This window comes from Syngnathus floridae, chromosome 11 (assembly GCF_059516105.1).
Source record: "Syngnathus floridae isolate MCC-2025c chromosome 11, RoL_Sflo_1.0, whole genome shotgun sequence".
Lineage (NCBI taxonomy): Eukaryota > Metazoa > Chordata > Actinopteri > Syngnathiformes > Syngnathidae > Syngnathus > Syngnathus floridae.
In genome coordinates, this window is record NC_142423.1 from 2,551,236 (window position 1) to 2,571,554 (window position 20,319).

The 20,319-nt window shown below is 44.7% G+C and overlaps 1 protein-coding gene and 2 long non-coding RNA genes across 3 annotated transcripts; 2 read left to right on the plus strand and 1 right to left on the minus strand.

Annotated features, from left to right (window-relative positions):
* The first annotated feature begins 1,234 nt into the window (after positions 1-1,234).
* Positions 1,235-5,137, plus strand: LOC148390289 (uncharacterized). Its single transcript, XR_015861384.1, has 2 exons — positions 1,235-1,309; positions 2,914-5,137. It is a non-coding gene; the product is annotated as an uncharacterized LOC148390289 (long non-coding RNA).
* Positions 4,055-5,752, minus strand: LOC148390290 (uncharacterized). The gene is made up of 4 exons (XR_015861385.1): positions 5,709-5,752; positions 4,899-5,089; positions 4,615-4,683; positions 4,055-4,502 (listed from the first exon to the last, which is right to left on the minus strand). It is a non-coding gene; the product is annotated as an uncharacterized LOC148390290 (long non-coding RNA).
* Positions 5,753-17,162: 11,410 nt separating this feature from the next.
* Positions 17,163-20,319, plus strand: LOC148390291 (uncharacterized). Its single transcript, XM_088390723.1, has one exon. The coding sequence runs from the start codon at positions 17,582-17,584 to the stop codon at positions 19,715-19,717; it is 2,136 nt and encodes a 711-aa protein (XP_088246849.1). The 5' UTR covers positions 17,163-17,581; the 3' UTR covers positions 19,718-20,319.

The following is a 20,319-nucleotide window of genomic DNA, read 5'->3' on the forward strand; positions in this document are numbered from 1 at the left end:
TTTATAGACGTCTAAATTACGTCTATATATGACCTAAAATAGACATCTATATACGGTCTGTCTATAGACCTAATTTAGACGTCTATATTAGGTCTACACATAGACTTAATTTAGACGTCTATGTTAGGTCTATAGAATAACCTAAAATAGATATCTATTTTAGGTCTACACATAGACCTAAAATAGACAACAAAATTAAATGCATCAGATATGAAATATCAAACCCAAAACCAATCTGAAATTTGAATTGAATTGAATTAAATTGGATTGAATTCATTCCTTTCAAACAGGCAAACCACACATAACCAATCAAATGAAGACAAATACACTCAAAAGCACAAGCAAGGTGAAAGTCATTCAAACTATGACTCTGTACAAACAACAGATACTGTGGTGAATTCTCTTCGATGTTCTGCCGGTCTCCAAGATCAAACGGTGGATAGGTGGCTGGCTCAGGGAAGGAAAACTTCAGTGACACACGGCTGATTGGGGAAAGATTTTATTCAACCGATGTCAGAGAGAAGTGTCTCGCGCCCTAGCCAAGATGTCGAGTCCCTTTGTCTACTCTCGCCCTAAAACTTATACCCCCGCGCTTCTCTTCACTCGGGTGCGCGCACACGGGGCTGTTGGATGATCTATGACCCCCCAATCAGCCTCCCCAACTCTACACAGTGTATATCTTATCAGTTGTTAATGGAAACCAGATGTGTCTGGTGCCAATGAGTCTACATTCCTGGACCAAGCCCCAAACAATCCCGCACGAACCTGACCCGAACATGACCCGGTCACACTTAGGCTTACTAGTGAGATATACATTGCATGATACCAGAATAAAAATTTACCACAATACAAAAAGAAAAAAATCCACTGCACAAAATAGGCAGAGCCTACTTGTTGGAAAAGGAATGGGAAGTTGTATAAATTTATAGATTTAATATTCAATATTAATGTTGTACAGAAGTTGTGATGCTCTGTTTTAAACAACCATTGCCGTGTGAAGTGTGGTTATTTCGGTAACTTATTAGGGCTATGGAATAACCTAAAATAGACGTCAAAATTAAATCCATCAAATATGATCATATTTCAAAATATAAAACTCTGAACCAGCTGTAAATTGTATAAATAATGTACATAATTTTGAACAATCATTATTCATTTTAACCATACGTCTACTTGTAAATCAGTGGTTCCCAAAGTGGGCGGTACCGCCCCCCTGGGTCCGAAGTTGAAGGGGGCGGTAGGGGGGCGGCAGTCCGAAGTCTATGTAGTCACTACATAGACAGCATAGACTACAAAAGCAAAAACTCAGGTTTGTAATTTCAAGCTTGTAATGTTCAGAATTTTATCTTATAATAAAAACCGCATTCTGGCGGTCAAAATCATCTTGAGTTCAAGTCAACATGAAATTGGGGACTCGCCAGAACGCGCCGTGTTGTGTTGTGTTGAGCTGGTTAGGGTGGTGCATTCACTGATATATATTGTTACGAATGTACATATATGACTTTGTACCTGTGTGTGCATGTGTGTGTGCATATATGCGTGTTCGCGCGTGTGTCATTGTGTGGGTGGCGAGGGTGGCGTGCCTTAGATCACGTCCGCCACCATTTTCTGTGAGTAAATGGAAGAAAATGAATACGTGAGAGGGTAAACTTGCTTTTCATACCTTCAATGTTGTCATTTTTGTCTTTAAGTAGGCCTATTTATGAAATGCGATAAAATGCTGTATTCACATGGTTTAAATAGCGCTAGGAATTCACTGGGGAGCCAAGGGGGTGAAGTGTAATTTGGAATTCCCTCTATTCCTGTAGGTGGCCTTAGAATGTCCACCTGGCGTCAGTGATACGATTCCCAGCCCAATCTGCAATGTAGATTTTCTGACTATGTTGGGGATTGAATTAAATACATTATATAATGTACGCCCAAAAAATAGCTCATCAAGTGGATCAGAGTAAAATAATTATTATAATATTTACTTATGATAATATTTATTAAATAATTACCCTGCGAGCATTTTTACGTCTAATAGACGTCTATATGCTAAGCAGACGTCTCGGCTAAAACACGTCTAAAACAAGTCTAAAAGTGTAACAAATATAGACGTCTATGCCATAGACCAGGGGTGTCCAAACTTTTTTCAAGGAGGGCCAGATTTGATAAAGTGAAGGGGCCCGGGGGCCAGTACTTTTTTCAGACATTTTTTAACTACAGAAATTTCATGCAAATACATATTGTTATGAAATAAATTTCATTGTCCCAATTGTCTTTATTTTTTAAATGACAAAATAACCAAATATAAGCCACTCAGGCAGATGTGAACAACTTTAAAAACACAAATTCTGCCTTTCATTCATATCTGAAGAGTCAGATAACATTGAACAAACTGTATGAAATAATTTAATTTACAAGAGTTTAAAATTATTTTTGCCTCATGAACATTTTAAACAGGAGTTATAGGTAATGCAAAGTTGTCTATTATTATTAAAACTTAAAACAAGTGAATTTTACTCTTGTCATTTACAATATTTTTCAGAAAGTAATAGTTTGTGTCACGTCTACAGGTTCATAACTTCAGCAGTATTAACATGGCCACTTCATAATATTTAATATTAAGTAATTTTTACTTTTGATTTACTTTTGACTCACAGCCCCACGTGATGAATCGCTGTTGTGATGCCAGTTCAGCTTGGAGCTGCTTCACTTTATCAGCGCGGTCACTCCCTGTTAGCTTGTCGTAGGTGTTAGCATGTTTAGTCTGATGGTGTCTCTTTAGGTTGAAATCCTTAAACAAGGCAACAGTCTCTTTACGAATTAGACAAACACAATTGCCTTGATTTTCAGTGAAGAAGTATTGTAATTCCCATTTCTCTTGAAAGCGACGGCCCTCAATGTCAACTTTCCTTGTTTTCTTTGCAGTCGCCATGGCAGAAATGAGCGGAGAGGGCTGGTGCTGCCACCTTTTGGTAATAGGAGGAATTACAGTTTCAAGTTTTATGATTTTTTTTCAGTTTGACAGTGCAGGCGGGCTATGAATAATACATTATAAGCTGTGGGCCGTATGAAATATGACCGGTGGCCGGATTTGGCCCGCGGGCCGGACTTTGGACATGCCTGCCATAGACATCTATAGAATAGTCGTCTGTTAGACACCTTTTAGATGTCTTTTAGACGTCTATTAGACATCTATTAGACGTCTATATGTGAAAGTTTTTTTAGACGTTTATTGAGTAGACGTTCGAATAATGGCTAATAGCGAGTGATCATTTGAACATCTAGACGTCTATTCAACATTGAGGTTCTCTTCAATACATTTAACCTGTGATCCTTACCTTTGTGTAGTTCCAGGATGTTTTGAAAATGCATTTGATTAGTAATGGTCCAGGGTGTGAAAATTTACATTTTTTCATACAGAAATAGGTTTCAGTAACAGTCATACTTATGTTACCTGCAGATATAAATACACCTTTTGATGTTAAAGTTAACCAAAACGATAATTAAACCTAAATAAAAACATTTTTTCAAACATTATCCAACCAACAGAAATATGAATGTGCAATGTATTTAAATCATATGTTTAAAAATGAATAAAATACACATACAGTATTAAAAAATGGGGGCTATTTAATAGAACAAAACTACTACGTAACAATATAAATATATACATATTTTATGTCGGACATATCAAACAAAACAACCAGCTCGGCGAAACACAACAATATAAACATCCCTCTCTTGTGAGCTTTTGATAGCGTCCTTTGCTACTCAGCGCTGGAGCCCGTTTTAATTTTAAAGCCATTGCGATCCTTGTTTCATCATCATGGCCTCTGTGCGTGTCGCCAACAGCTTCTACAAAGATGAACTCGATGTATATCAGCCATCACCCATTGTAGACCTTGGGATTACTCTGTAAAAGAAATATGAATATGGGGGGGGATAAAAACCACGACCACCTGTAAAAGAGTTTTTCCTTGATGCATCTCATGTCAGTCGCACATTTCGAACATGAAGCAATCGCACAGGAACGAGCAGACAGTTTTTAATTTCTTTTATTTACCAGCGCTATCAGAACAGTCTACCTGAGGGCCCTCTGCACGAGTCACACGAGCACGCATATTGAACGTTGTCATTATCATTTGTGGAGAGTCGACAACAGAAAAGAAATGTCAACATTGAGCGTGGCAGGGTTGATAGATTAGTTTGATCCTATGCTTATGTGGGAATGTAACCTGTAATAAATTACCTAGCTAGATTAGTTTGATCCTATGCTTATGTTGGAATGTAACCTGTAATAAATAACCTAGCTTGTCCTGTCTTCAGAGGTCAGGGGCTTCAACCCCATCCTGTCCACTCTCACCTCCACTCTCACCCCCACTCTGTTCCTCTCAATAAAACTGCTCTTGCAAGAGGCCTGAGTCAGACCTCATTCGATCATCGCAGTATGCACAGCGACGAATGACTTTCCACTTGCAGGTGTTTAAAAGGGCATACTGTCTCCCGTGTGGTTCCTGCAAAGATAAGTTACAGTGAGAACCACTCTAACAGAGCGCAGCCACCACATCGTAAGCCTTCACTGTTGTCTTATTTTAATCTACAGTACAGATGTCAAACTAATCATACCTTTCCATGGTCTTGGAATCATACAGGTCTTCAAATCAGCGGCCTCCTAACACAAGACTGCTTTGCAATCTGTATACAAGGAATTATGAACAGTGTCTCAGAAGAGTGGAATTAAGAGTAGACAAAATTGAATTGAGGACTTTTTTTCTTGTAAATCAAGCAAAAAAGTAACTGAAAAGTCAGTAACTTTGACACTACAGCAATTAAACCAAACAGAACCCTACAGTTTCCATTTGTAAGCTATCAAGAGGGGGGGAGGGGGGACATCCAAAATTTTGACTAACCAATTCTAAACTTAAACATGCTGTCATTCAGTCTTGCATCCTGTTTGTCATCTATTTCCTTGGACATCATGTCGAAGGTCTCCAGATCAGTCATGGGCACCGTCCACTCTCCGTGTCACATTCTGAACGAGAGTTTAGGCTCCTCAGCCCAGGGATTGCCAGAAGGGGCTCCACGATGACCTTCAGAAACTCTGAGAATAAAGAGAAATGGAAATAAAATACTGACTTAAATTACTGCAGCTATGACCTCTTTTTAAATGACTAATGCCTACAAAAATAATCCTCTTACTTTTCCCTGTCATGGGCGTTTCACACTCACTTCCTACCTGTTGAACAATGAAGCAAATGTTAGCTGCAAGATTCAAATGAACCATTCTCCAATGATAAACTTTGCCCTGTTTGAAAAAAAAAAAAATGGTGGCATTCTGTCTGTGCCTTTGAATGTGGTGCAAATTAATTTGACTGTTGTACATATCCAATCACATTATTTTAAAATAGTACTGATAAAATTGCTTGTTCTACAAGTTGTTATCCAAATGATGAAAATGTACAGGGTAAACCTAGGTTTTATTTTGCACTTTGAAATCCGCCATGCTTTCCGGAGTGTGAAAGTCAAGGCAATGATAAGTCATAAATGCAAGTTCCATATTGAAGATTGCAATTACAACATACACTTTTTGCATAGGCGCGACAGTAGCTAAGAATACATAAGTATATTCAAACCACCAATAACAGATCAATTTCCAAAGATAATGCAAGGCAGTTGTAATTACTTCTACAATCAAGAATAAATCAAAAATCAATCTGTACCTTGTGGAGTCCAGTCAGTTTTTAATACAGATGCTCCTCTTATCTCCATTGCTTGGAGTCTGAAAAAGGGAAAGGGAAAAAGATGTCTGATTTGACAATTCACCCATTAACCGCTGTTAATAACACAACACAATTTTAACTTGTGAAGTGATTTGCCTTAGAGTTCCAAGGCCTGTTGAGCACAAAACAAAGTTAGGTGCACATTTTAATGACATCAGAAGATAAACACCTACTTTTTCACGTGCCACTCCTTGAGCTAAATCTGGTGTCACAAATCACTACATGGGTACAAAAGGGAAATTACATCTTTGTCATGCCATCATCTCAAAGCTCATCCAGAGCGAATGGTTTTGTACCCTACAAAATCTATTAGGAAAAAAATACGTCTATTTTAGGTCTATGTGTAGACCTAAAATAGATGTTTATTTTAGGTTATTCGATAGACCTAATATAGACATCTAAATTAGGTCTATGTGTAGAATCCTGCACAGCGGCCCTGTGAGAATTTGTGCCCCCCTCCTACTTTGAGAACGGTTAGTCCTGGACATCGATTGGCCTCTTTTCTGTCTTCCTGGGGGTCTATTCAGGTAGTGTGGCAAATTTAAACAAGTTGCCTCCTTCCCAGCCCAAGTTACAGGGGGTGAACAAATCCTCACAGCGGCCCCGTGAGCATTTGTGCCCGCCTCTCACTTTGAGAACGGTGACTCCTGGACATCGACTGACTTCGTCGCTGTCTTTCTGGGGGTCTGTTCAGGTAGTGTGGCAAATTTGAACAGGTTGCCTCCTTCCTAGCCCAAATTACAGGGGGGAACAATTTCTCACAGCGGTTCTGTCAGAATCCATAAGTACCCCCCCCCCCCCATTTAAAACGGTGTATATGTGTGTGTGTTTAATTAATGAGGTGCACTACGATTTACATGTTTGAAAAGGTAAACCAATACATATTTTAGGAGAGAGTTTTATTACAAATGTTCCTTTTAACTGTTGTATGGCTGAGTACTCATAGTGAAGAAATTATTGAATACATTGTGCAGTACTAAGTTAATAATAACGGAGAAGAAAAAATAAATAAATGATTTTTGCAGTGATAACTTTACAATATTGGATAGTAAATAATCCGCAACACCGAATCTGGTAAACAAAGAAAAAAGCAAGATTTTACAATGCCGCAATGTTTCATACATTTTAAAATATTACACGTTAGGAAGTTAAAAACATCAAAATATGTACTGTTTGTAACATAGAACAACAGAAAATAATTTACAATAAATGTGCGCACTTACATGGTGCGGTTAAATGGGTGCTTCGGTGACAACTTTGAATTCAAGACAATCTTGTTTGACCAAAAGTAGGACAACGAAATTATTTATTTGTTTATCTATTTCATTATGTATTTACTATCCATTATTGTAACGGTATCACTGCACAAGTCATTTATTTATTTTTTTCTTCTCCGTTATTATTAAGTTAGTACTGCACAATGCTTTCTGTCGCGCGCGCCGGTGTCATCCAGCCGCGCCCCCAATCACCAGGATCACTGTCACCTGTCGCGGGCTCATTGGGAGCGCTATATTAGCGCGGCCAGCGCGACAATCCTTGTCACTTTGTCCCGTAATTTTTCTGTGCACACCGGTCCTTGTAAGATTGACTCCCCGTTTCTTTGGATTAGGTTCTGTCCCTGTCTGTCCAGTGCCACCTTGTCAGTCTGCAGTTGCTCTCCTTGGAGATCACCCGTCCGCCACGTCCAGTCACCGCCAGTGCGAAGTCCAGCCGCCAGCCCCTTCCCCTGGCTTGCCATCCGGCTATCCAAACCCGACGAGCGCAGCCTCGCCTGTTCGCCGCTTCAGCCCTCCACCGTTCCCCTCTCCCTCCACAATAAAGTCTGCTTCACTTTGCATTTGGCTGTACTGTCCGAGCTCTCACACATGCAATAATTTCTTCACTATGAGTACTCAGCCATACAACAGTTAAAAGGAACATTTGTAATAAAACCCTCTCCTAAAATATGTATTGGTTTAGCTTTTCAAATCGTGTAAATCGAAGTGTGTAATTAAACACACACACATATACACCGTTTTAAATGGGGTGGGTACTTATGTATTCTCACAGGGCCGCTGTGAATCTGTCCCCCCCCTGTAATTGGGCTAGGAAGGAGGCAACCTGTTCAAATTTGCCACACTACCTGAACAGACCCCCAGGAAGACAGAAAAGAAGCCAGTCGATGTCCAGGACTCACTGTTCTCAAAGTGGGAGGGGGACACAAATTCTCACAGGGTTGCTGTGAGGATATGTTCCCCCCGTGTAACTTGGGCTGGGAAGGAGGCAACCTGTTCAAATTTGCCATACTACCTGAACAGACCCCAAGAAAGACAGAAAAGAAGCCAGTCCATGTCCAGGACTCACCGTTCTCAAAGTGGGAGGGGGGCACAAATTCTCACAGGGCCGCTGTGAGGATTTGTTCCCTCCCTGTAACTTGGGCTGGGAAGGAGACAACCTGTTCAAATTTGCCACACTACCTGAACAGATCCCCAGGAAAACGGAGAAAGAGTCAGTTGATGTCCAGGACTCAACATTCTCAAAATGGGAGGGGGGCACAAATTCTCACGGGTTGACATTTTTATAAAGTTCCTGTTACAATTTTTATCCCCCCTCCCCACCACCTGTCATTTTGCTTGGGACAAAAGGAGCCTTCAGAACTGAAATTCTGTCTCAATCATTCATTCAAATCAATTCACTCAAATCATTCTCATTATGACTTTATATTGCTGTAGTGTCAGCATTTAATTATCATGCACTATATGCTATATGCATTATAATGTCATTTTAATGCAAAATAATAAATGCAACAATATTAAGTTGCTTTGAAAATACCTGAATAATAAAAATGATAAATGATGGTCACAATTAAGTATAAGGTCTCCTTTTTAATATATACTCCTTGTAGCATGTAGTGCTCCCCAAAAAGTGGAGCTCCTTTGCATCGAGGTTTATGCAAAGAGCTCACGTTATTATATCGGTGCTTTTTGGTGAAGTAATTGAGTGTTCCCGTCTGTACGATTGGTCTTTGAACGCACCTCGCATCAACGGCAGAACGCGAATGAACTTAAAAGAAATACAAGGAAATAAACCCTTTCTAAATATGAATATTGACTGACGCAACGGGTGTTCATGTTTTTATTGAAAACAACCCAGTGCTGTCGCCGTACGGCATCGGTTTTTCGCTTTCCACCCTTTCTAAACAAGGAGTGCGCGCTCCCGCGGCAGGGGAAACAAATCTTCACGGGGGAACCGAACCTACTTTGGCACAACAACTGTTAAGGCAAGGCTCTCGGTCGTGAACGGAAAATTGCATCACTCACTCGTTCGTGAACGGGAAATTGCTTCCCTGACTTTTTTCCCCCACCAGTTACACCTACTCAACGCCATGTGCGAGAATTGAGGTACCTGCACACAAGACAGGCGAGTGTACCGTTAAGCCAGGGGTGCCCATTTTCAGCTCGCGAGCTACTTATGAAATGACCAAGTCACAAAGATCTACAGACTAAAAAAAAAAAATAATTTTATATATATGTTGCCTCAACAAGCTCCATCCGTGCGCGTTCCTGTCCAGACGGCTGACGCCAGCCGAACAGAACTATGACGTGGGAGATCGTGAACTGTTGGTGGTAAAACTGGCTTTAGAGGAATAGAGACATTGGTTGGAGGGAGCACAGCAGCCTTTTCTGGTCTGGACAGACAATAAAAACTTACAATACATTAAGACGGCCAAGAGATTGAATTCTCGCCAAGCCCGCCGGTCGCTCTTTTTCAACCGATTTAACTTTACTCTGTCTTACAGACCGGGATCCAAGAACACCAAGCCTGACGCGCTCTCCCGTGTCTACAGCCCAGGTTCGGAAGTCAAGAAGCCGGAACCCATTCTGCCTCCTCGTTGCATGGTAAGAGCAGTGACCTGGACTATCGAAGGCCTGGTGCAGCAGGCCAATGGCAACAAACCACCTCCGAGTGGATGCCCTGAAAACAGACTGTTCGTTCCCGAACAATTACGGTCCCAAGTTGTCCATTGGGCTCACACCTCCAGACTCTCCTGTCATCCGGGCATGCGCAGAACCCTGTTTGTCGTCCAGCAGCGATTCTGGTGGCCCTCCATGGGGGCAGACGTTAGGGAATACGTCTCAGCCTGTTCCGTCTGCGCCCAGAATAAGAACTCCCACGGCGCCCGTATGGGCCTGCTGCACCCCCTCCCCATTCCATCGCGTCCGTGGGCCGAGATCTCCATGGACTTCGTCACAGGGCTACCAGCTTCAAACGGGCGAACAACCATACTCACTGTTGTAGACAGATTCTCGAAGATGGCTCACTTTATTGCTCTGCCCAAGTTGCCGTCCGCTAAACGAACGGCAACAGTAGTGATGGACCACATATTCAAGATTCATGGTTTCCCAAAGGACATTGTTTCAGATAGGGGTCCCCAATTCATATCCAGGTTTTGGAAAGAATTTTGCAGGCTCATAGGGGCAACCGTGAGTCTCACATCGGGCTATCATCCAGAGGCGAACGGTCAAACGGAACGCATCAACCAGCAGTTGGAGACGGGCCTCCGCTGCCTTGTTTCCCAAAACCCCTCCACGTGGAGCAAGAACCTCACCTGGGTGGAGTATGCCCATAATTCCCTGCCCACCACGGCTACAGGTATGTCGCCGTTCATGTGCGTGTTTGGTTACCAGCCCCCAGTCTTCCCTGACAGTGAGCCGGAGGTGACGGTGACCTCAGCCCACGCCTTGGTGCGCCGATGTCGTCGTATCTGGTCGGCGGCGCGGGCCACGCTGATCCGCCAGGGGGACCGTGTCAAGCGGATGGCTGACCGAAGGCGACGTCCGGCGCCTGTGTACCGGCGGGGTCAACGTGTTTGGCTGTCCGCCAAGGATCTTCCCAACCGGGGGGACTCCAGGAAGCTGGCACCTTGCTTTGTGGGTCCATTCCCCATCTCCAAGGTCGTGAACCCGGCCGCGGTGCGTCTCCGCTTGCCCAGGTCCCTTGCAGTCCACCCCACCTTTTACGTCGGGAAGATCAAGCCGGCTGTGGACAGTCCGTTGGTGCCAGATCCTGCGCCGCCCCCGCGGACGGTAGGGGGTGGGACTGCCTACACGGTGAAGGAACTGTTGGACGTGCGCAGAAGGGGCCGGGGCTGGCAGTACCTGGTGGACTGGGAGGGTTATGGGCCTGAGGAGCGGCAATGGGTGCCGCCTAGTTTTATTTTGGACCCAGGGCTATTTGAGGACTTTTATGCAGCTCACCCTGAGGCTCCTGGGCCGTCTGGGATCCGGCCCTAGGGGGGGGTTATATCATGCGGTCATGTTAATTTTCCGGATTTCTGTCTTGTCTGTGTCGTGACTTCACTTCCTGTTTAATTTTGTCATCCCTTCCGTTTCAGTTCGTGGTTCCTTCCTCTACGTTTCTGTTGTCTTGTATTCCCTGATCCCGATTGTGTGCACCTGTGTGGTTGACACTAATTGTCAGCACCTGTGTCCCAGCCCGTTTGTGTGTATTTAGTCCGTGTCTTCCCCTTGTCTTGTGCCAGTGTGTCTTGCCTCGTCCCGACCACCAGCGATTCCTTGCCGTACGACTACCTAGTAAGATTCCTCCTTTCTGTCTCGCCACAGAGCGACGCCTTTTGTTAGTGCCTTTTTCCCCATAGCCCTTTTTGTCTCGCCCGAGTGCGACGCTTTTTGTTTGGACTTTTGCCAAGTGTTTTTCCCTCACAAGAGGCGCTTTGAGTTGTCTTTTTGGTCATCCTTCTGTTGGAATAAATCCGTGAAAAGAAAGACTCTGCATCCGAGTCCTCCGCCGTGTTCCCTGCCTGACAGCTTCTTCCCCCAGGCTGTCGCTCTGATGAACTCACACCACTCTTAGAGTCTCAGAGTCATTACTGTGCAATAACATCCTAATTTCCACACCTTTTTTGTCTACACTGTTTGTACTATGTGTCCTCTCTGCATCCATTGCAGCCTGGTCATCCTAGAAGAGGGACCCTCCCATCTGTGGTCTCTTCTCAAGGTTTCTCATTTCCCCTAGCTGGAGTTTTGAGTTTTTCCTTGCCCTCTTGGGAGTTTAAGATCAGTTTAAGATCAGGGGATGTTTGAGAATATCTTTCATTTTTCACATGTCCTGAGTGTTGTTGTTAGTCACCTAAATGTTGAACAGAGGCTGTGATTTACCGAAGTCAAATTCCTTGTTTGGCACGCTCAAACATGGCGAATAAAAAACTCTTGAATCTTGAATCTTTCTTAAATTTAAGAGAAAAAACAGGGATCTGACAATTGGAGGGAACTCATGAGCGTTAGTGTTGTGTTGTTAGCGCCGTTGTTTGCACACGCGTCAAGTGCGAAAAACCCCCAAAAACATTTTAATGTCACGCGATCGACCAGTAGTGGCTAGGCGATCGACCGGTCGATCGCCATCGACGTATTGGGAACCCCTGCGTTAAGCCATCAGCGACAGTCATACCCCTGACTAGTGTTGGCTCGTGAGTGAACGATTCGTTCAAAAAGAACGGATATATTCAGTGAACGAATCACTTCCGAAACTGATTTGTTCATTTTTCCGTTCATATAACTTCAACCGGTAGGTGTCGATAATGCCCATTGAAGCTTCTGCCACCTCGCCGTAAAACAAAACGAAGAAGAAAATGACGTAACTTCCCGTTCACGAACGAGTCGTGAATTGCATTTCCCGTTCACCAACGAACGAATCTGTGAGTGAACGAATCACTCAGTGAGTGAATCACTCACTGAGTGATTCGCATTTCCAGTTCGCCGCGAGAACGGCTGTTCAGTGAGGGAACGAATCCTGGATTTCCCGTTCGCGAACGAGTCACTGAGTGAACTGCCTTCCTGTGCATCAACGGATCAGTCAGTGAATATGTTGCGTCTCCTGGCGTGAACTATGTAAGCCAGAATGTAGATTTACGATTTACTTATAGTAGGTTTTAAATAACGTGTATGCATGTATATGCCTAAATATTATCCAATATATAGACTGCAGTTTCGCATTAGATTGCTGGTTTGAGATGACTTTTATTATTATTATTATTATTATTATTATTATTATTATTATTAACATTTATGTTATAACTTGGCTGCTGTTTTATTCTTTGTTTTTATATTCACCAATCAAAACATAAAAATCAGACATTTGGTTCACTGCTTTATATGACAACATGTATATGTGTTTTACGTTGTTATGTGAGTTGGTGTCCCCAAAATTAACAAATGTTGTCATAACGTTTTTTTTCAACCTTTTATTCAAACATAAAACACATTCGATATATTAACACCATCAACTACAAGCCAACAAATACAAAATTAAAACATCAATGTTGGCATAAATTGTGTCGGCTGGCAATGGCATAGCGGCAATGCTGTCACTCACTCGTGAATCTTCGCGAACGACCAATCAACAGCGCCAGCGAGCGTTAGATGGAGGAGGGACTTTACGAGTCAGTGACGTAATTTCCCGTTCACGAACGAGTCAGTGACGCAACTTCCCGTTCACGACCGGGTGAGAGACCGTTGCCAACGGATCAGTGTGTAAAAAAAGTCCCAATTATCGTCACACACATCTGGGTGTGGTGAAATGTGTCCTCTGCATTTAACCCATCCCCGTGTGATTTTGATCCATCCCCTGGGGGAGAGGGGAGCAGTGAGCAGCAGCGGTGCCGCGCTCGGGAATCATTTGGTGATGTAACCCCCCAATTCCAATGCTGAGTGCCAAGCAGGGAGGAAATGGGTCCCATTTTTATAGACTTTGGTATGACCCGGCCGGGGTTTGAACCCACAACCGTCCAGTCTCAGGTCGGACACTCTACTACTAGGCCACTGAGCTGTAAAGTGAAATGTGCTTTCGGGAGTTTGCAAACATATTTTTTAAGGTTGTGTTAAACTTATAATCATATTAATATCTAGTATTGGAGTGCTCGTGTGGATTGGTGGGTGGCGAAGAATGTGCAGGCAAACTGCATGAACTTGTTTTCTTCGAAGTGTTGTGGAATAGGCCCAGATAGGGAGTACCGGACGAGAACACCTCAAGGTCGGTGAGAAACGAGAACAACAGCACGTCTATGTGGCCGGGCTTCGCGGGGAAAACCCAACCGCCTGACCTCAGCAACACCTGGACGGGGAGGAGATGGCCATCGACCAATCATCTCACAATGTTTTGCATGCTTTAATATTCATATTGTGTTTCTTCAAAACTGGGCAACCCGGAAGAGTGTGTCGTCTTGTGGTGGTCACAAAAACGCACGAGCTTTAGTGTGAGGGACCCGGGACCCAGACCTGTATTAGAGCGCTTTGTCAGGAATAAACAATTGGTAAATTTGGTCTGATTGATCTACTGGTCTTCTCTTTGACAGAACGAACTCGCAAAATTGTTAGGTGCGCCAGTGTGTGGATTAGGACATAGCAATTTATGTGTTAAGTGTTGATCGCAATTTGGAGTGAGATCAATAACTAAAATCCGTAGCCTAACAGCTGGTAGGTAATGTAGGTGTTATAGAAATAAATGTGTTAATTACCCGAGCCAATTATTATAATAATTTGGGGGGGGGGGGTGTAGTTGTATTGTTTGATGTGTTTCCACTGGATGTTGTAAAAAAAGAAAAAGCCGAATCAGTGTGTGTGTGGGGGGGGAATTCGTTGAACGATGTTTGAACGAATCTTTTGAGTGAACTGATTCTAAACACTCAGTTCACCTGAAGTGTAATTTGGAATTCCCTCTCTATTCCTGTAGGTGGCCTTAGAATGTCCACCTGGCGTCAGTGACACGATTCTATTCTATATTTGCTGGTCAGGGAGAATTCAGTTTCAGCAATGTGTGCAATCCTATAATAAGGTAAAGTGGCTGTTGTCGTCTATCACCAACAGCGCTGGTCAAGATCTCCTTTTTAGGACTGAAGTAAACTAGTAGATTGAAAACCGCAGCTGGTGCACAAAGCCATGACATCAGCTCCTTGCCAGGTATAAAAGATACGGGCCTGACAGGGGTTGGGGGGCTTTTTTACATCCATGCCTGGGGCCACTCAACTTTTTGGAAAGACTTCACTCTGACATCGGTCGAATAAAATCTTTTCCCAATCAGCCGTGGGTCTCTGAAGTGCTCATTTGTCGGGAAACAGCCACCGATCACCGAGTGTTTTTTGGAGACCGGCGAAGCAGCAAAAACCATATACCACATTTTTGGCGTCACGAACAGGATTCGTGTTCTCCAGGGGACCGTCCCGTCCGCTCTCTCCGCGAGCATCCAGCGGCCGGCCGATGACCTGTATTGAGGTGAGTTGCTTGCACTCAAAGTCACCGCAGCATGCTCGCTCTTGGAAAGGGGGGGAGGGAGCGTTGTCCCCCACACGGAGGGCAGTTAAACGGATCTGATGGGGCCACGACGGGCTCCAGGGAAAGTTGTCTCTCCTAGTCAAAAGCCGTCATAATGCGACTTTTGAAGGGGGAGTGGCCCCAAATAGAGACAGCGAAAGAAAAGTAAAATAAAAACAGAAAAAATAAAAATAAAAAACAATAAATAAAAAGGGGAACAGTAACAAAACGTTTTGGGGATTGCACGAGTGAATGGCATGTCTTGTGAGAATGATAAACGAGAAGAAATAAACGCCCCAGGGAGGGCGAATGTGAAACAGGACAGGTTGTCGAGAACAACGCTGGTCGGCTGTCACAAGAAGAAAATAGTAGGAAGTCCCATAAAACGTGGACGTGGAAATTAGTCGTGTCAATGGTCCGGCGGAGGATCGAAATTTTAGCTGTGTGATTGTGGCGGAAACACAGGTACGATTGAACTATGTTGTGACAAGAGATAGATCACGCCACCTAGCTCCCAGACGGAAAATTCCTGGGGCAAGCCGGGACACTGCAAGCGCCAAGTGCGATTGTCGAGATGTTCAGTGGCCGTGCTAGTCTCTGCCAAAGTCCAACGAAAAAGGGAGGTTGCGTTGACCGCGTTTGGCCAATAGGAACGAGCGCAACCTTAGCATCCGTACTGTGAGAGTGAATGGAAGAAGATATCCGGCCAGGTCAGGGACCTGTGGGCCGAAGGGAATGATGCGCGCGAAGCCACGTCGTTTGGGCACTGATCGAATTAGAGGTGTATGTGAGTTATAAGGCTTGTCAATTTAAATGCTGGTGTAAGAGGCCCCCAGGTAAAACTTAAGAGGACTGGCGGTTTTTGAATATTGATTAAGCTGATACGATCTGCTTGCGGTTCGATTCCTCTATGGGGACGTATTATAATAGCATACACGTCTGTCAAAGTTTGATAAATTTGAGCCTGTACAGACCGCGTTTGGGAAATAGGTTCTTGTCGGCTCTTGTGTGTGTAGATATCCCATTGTGTGAAGGGTAAAACGTGGCAAAGAGGCCTCTTGAAGTGCAAGGATTCGTATACCATGATGGAAAAGTAATTTGTGTGCACACTTAATCAAATTCTGCAGAAAAAAAAGGGGAAAATATAAAGCGCTATTAGAAACGAAACGAAACGAAAGTTAAGTAAGACGTGCGTATTTGTCACCAAACTGCATAGCTGCAGTTGGCAAGCAGCAAAACGTGGAATGGATTCGAATCCTGCTCTGTCTCCTATGTTTGTGCGTGAGCGTTTATCGCTCAATGACGTCTGTTTGTGATTGTCTGCGCGTGCGGAGACGTGTGAGATCCTATGTGTGTGTGTGTGTACCCATGGGTGTGTGTATGTGAGCGTGCGTGTGTGCGCGTGTACGCGATCGTGAGTAAGTGTGTGTGTTTGCTCTTGAGTGCGTGTGGGTGAGCGTGCTTGTAGAGGCAGCAAAAAGCTAAGAGGACAGTGACTTCTCGGTGCTCTGGGGCGCGTGCCCGCCTGCGGTGCCCGCTCGGGGAGGGGAATCTGGCTTCGGGGGCGGGGCAGGGAGTGGCCAACCTGTACCTGCCCACTGTGTTTTAAGGCTAGGCACTCCCCGTGTGGGTGACGTGGGGGCGGGGCGCGGGGCCGGAGTTATGCCCATTTTGGGGCCTACCTTGCTGGTAGCGAGAACATGTGACAGGATGATGGAGGACGTCATGCTGAAGGAGCAAAAGAATGCATGACCAACAGTGGAGGTCCTGAGGTAACTGCAACCCAGGAGAATTAATGTGCCACAGCTGTCTAACAAGAAACAAGAAGCACGGGAATGCTACCTAATACGACACTAATATAGATGTGCATGTATGCATCTCAAGAAAGAGTGTGGTCCCTCATAAATAATGAGGGACCCTACTAGGGTCAGCTGGCGCCCCCTAGACCCTCTGGGAGCAATGAGAAATTGGAGTTGAAGAAAAGCCCAACTTGTTAATTTAAATTAAAGACAGAATAATAAAATTAAAAACCAATTATTGATATTGCTCTCTGGGGCTCTCCTCAATACTTCTGATTTTCTGTTTACATAAAAAACCTGAGACGGCGGATACATCCGTTTCTCCAGGAGGACAAAGAGACACAGACTGAACTTCCAAGTCGTCTGGAGAAGAGCTTTGTGGAGCGTCGCATTCAAATTCTTAAGGCCAGTGTGATTTTGTCCACAAACTCTCGCATTTCACTCTAACCTGAGAACAGGGATTGCATAGCAGACTGACTACAGACTGATCATCATAAACTTGTGAACAATTGTTTTTCAAACAAGGTGTCATCTCCAACATAAGTTGAGTGCGGGTACAGAAATAGCGCGGACGGAATACATCGGATCAAATATCAATTGAGACAGCCGGTCTTAAGGGGTCCATCTGAGGTTGGCAAAATCGTATGTCCATTGTTTAATTGATATTGTTACCTGCAATCAAACCAAATAAAAAAAAAAAAAAAAAAAAATGGGAGAAAGGAACTATGCTAGTCCAATGATGACTACCCCCATCGAGGTAGTGCTGAGAAACTACCCGCTTATTAAGGGGGTTAAAGAAATATCCAAAAGAAGGAATAAGAGATGGCCTGACATCGAGAGGCCTTGGCCGGTGGAAGGGACTTATAACAGGGAAGTAGTTGAGACTATACGTGTACTAGTATCAGCATACAAGGCAGGACATAAAAAAGGAAAAAGAGGAGAAAAGAGGAAGGAAAAAAGAGAATGGGAATTGGGATTGTTAAAAATATTTGACGAAGAGGGACTCAAATTGAACCGAGAGTTCCAACAGAGAAAAGAGAAAATTAAAGCTGAAGTGCAGAAAAATATGGAAGAAGCTAAGACACGAATGGAAAAAGCAAACATGCCTTTTTCACATGTGTCCCCTGTTAAGAATCCCCCACCGTATGATGTGAGTGAAGACCGTGGAAATGTCTATCCACAACTTCCGATAATCAACCAGGAAGGAAGTTATCAGCTGGAGACAGAGGATAAGGACATTGTCGAAACAGGAAGAGCAAAGACCACCATCATCATGCACCCTAGCCCTACCCGCAAAAGAAATAGAACACGATTTGCGAAGCATGACACTTTTGACTACACCAGAAAGGAGCTGCAGTATGACAGCCAGAGTGATGCTGAAGGAGCAGCGGGGGGCTATGACCCCACAATCAAAAGCATTTTGAAAAAAGCGGAGGAAAAAGGACGCACTCCGGGGAAAAAATTAGAACAAGAAAATATGTATTTTAGTAGTACCGACAGTGGAAGCGACAGTAGTGATGATGACGGGGGAGACAAGGATCCTACGCCTACCTCATGCTCCACCCCCACGGCCATGGAGGATTGGAGAAGAACCGCCTTAATGAGCATTAAGAACCGGAAAAAGCAATGCCTGAAGGAATTGGACTGGAGTGTGGAACCAAAGGAGCAAGAGGAGCTGGAGGAACAATTGCAAAGGTTGGAGGTCGCTGAACGCAAGCTGAAGAAAGAAGCGTCCAAAATACCAGCGTCCCTTTTGAGCCAGGGGCAAAGATCAAGGCGGGCAAATACAATCCTACCAGTTTTGGTGAGAGGGCAACAGCTGGAATACAAACCATGGCAGAATTCCGACATGTCAGCCATCCTTGAGAAGCTGCCCACCATTCAAGACGGAGCACACCCTTGGATATCCAAATTGGAGGAGTGCATGGTGGGAACCCAATTCGCGGTAGGAGACATTAAGAGGCTTCTGGCTAACGTGGTGGGAGTCCATACCATGAAAGACATTTTGGGAAAAGCAGGGTTACATCGCTTTGCTACAACATCAGCAAATGACTCTGACCTGTTTGCAGCAGTCCGAGGCCAGATGTGGGGAGCACTGAAGGCAGCATACCCGACCAATGCAAACCCTGATAATATTGTGCTCGAACCCCTGGGACTGACAGAGAACGCACGCTCATACGTGGCAAGAGCATATCAGACTTGGAGACACATCACAGGAAATGATCCAGATACAACCCAAATGGAAAAATCTATCTTGCGGGATAAGATCCAAATGGGCCTGCCCGTGCAAGTGAGGAGCAAACTGGCTGAAGTGGTGGGACTGGGAAGCATGACGACTAATGTCTACACTGATCACATCGCTCATCAAGTTGATTGGTTCCGCAAGAAGGAGATGGCTCAAAAGGAGCAGGACCAAGAAGTGGTGAGGAGGCTGAACCAAGTGCAGCTCGTGGACAATAAAAAGGAAAAGAAGCAGACAGTCGTGGTGCAAGCTCCACCGCAACAAATCATTCTACAGCCCACGTCCCCGCATGGCCTAACTCCGCAGGCAGCCATGGCGGTGCCCTTCAGCCCAGCCCCTCAATGGGGAAACAGACCGGCCCATCTCTGGGGAGCCACGGCCCGTGGAGACAAAGGACGGGCAGGAAGGCCTAATCTCCCGGGGGGCCTACAACAGAGACCTAATGCGTGCTATAATTGCGGACGACCAGGCCACATATCTCGCCAGTGTGATAGGCCCTATAACAACTCCTCTGGAGGTGGCTTCAGAGGGGGAATCAAACCACGAGGCCAAAGGCCTCAGGGCCCGGTAAACCCCTTTGGGGGACCGGAGCCTGGATTTTAGGGGTGCCCAGAGTGCCCTAAGGGGGGATGTCAGCTGGTAGTGTCAGGTCCGGAACAGGAGCCAACAATAACAGTGAAAGTAAATGATCAGCCTTTGACAGCTATGGTTGACAGCGGAGCGGCTTTCACTTGTATCCGGCCCGAAGACGCTACACATCTCCCCATGTCCGGTCATTTTGTGCGGACAATAGGGTTCGAGGGTATTAAACAGCTGATCCCTTCCACAAGACCAGTAAAGCTCTGCTGGCAAGACCACACAATAAAAATTCCAGTCCTGGTGTCAAACCGTACACCTATTGCCCTCCTCGGCAGAGATGCCCTGTGTGGATTGAACTGTACCATAAAGTGTTCTCCCGATGGATGTGAGGTTGAAATACCATACAAAACGTGCCACAAGGTGATGATACAGGCAAGGTCCGGGAAGTCAACGCCCACTGTATTTTGGGTGGGAGATGTCAGCGACAACCTGTTGGAACCGTACAAGAAGTGGGAGAAGTGTATCCGCTCCAATAGACCAGGAGCAAGGACCCCAGAGTACCCATTCCACTGCACGCTACAATATCACAAAGTCCTAACACAGGCACAGGCAGAAGAGTGGTTGCG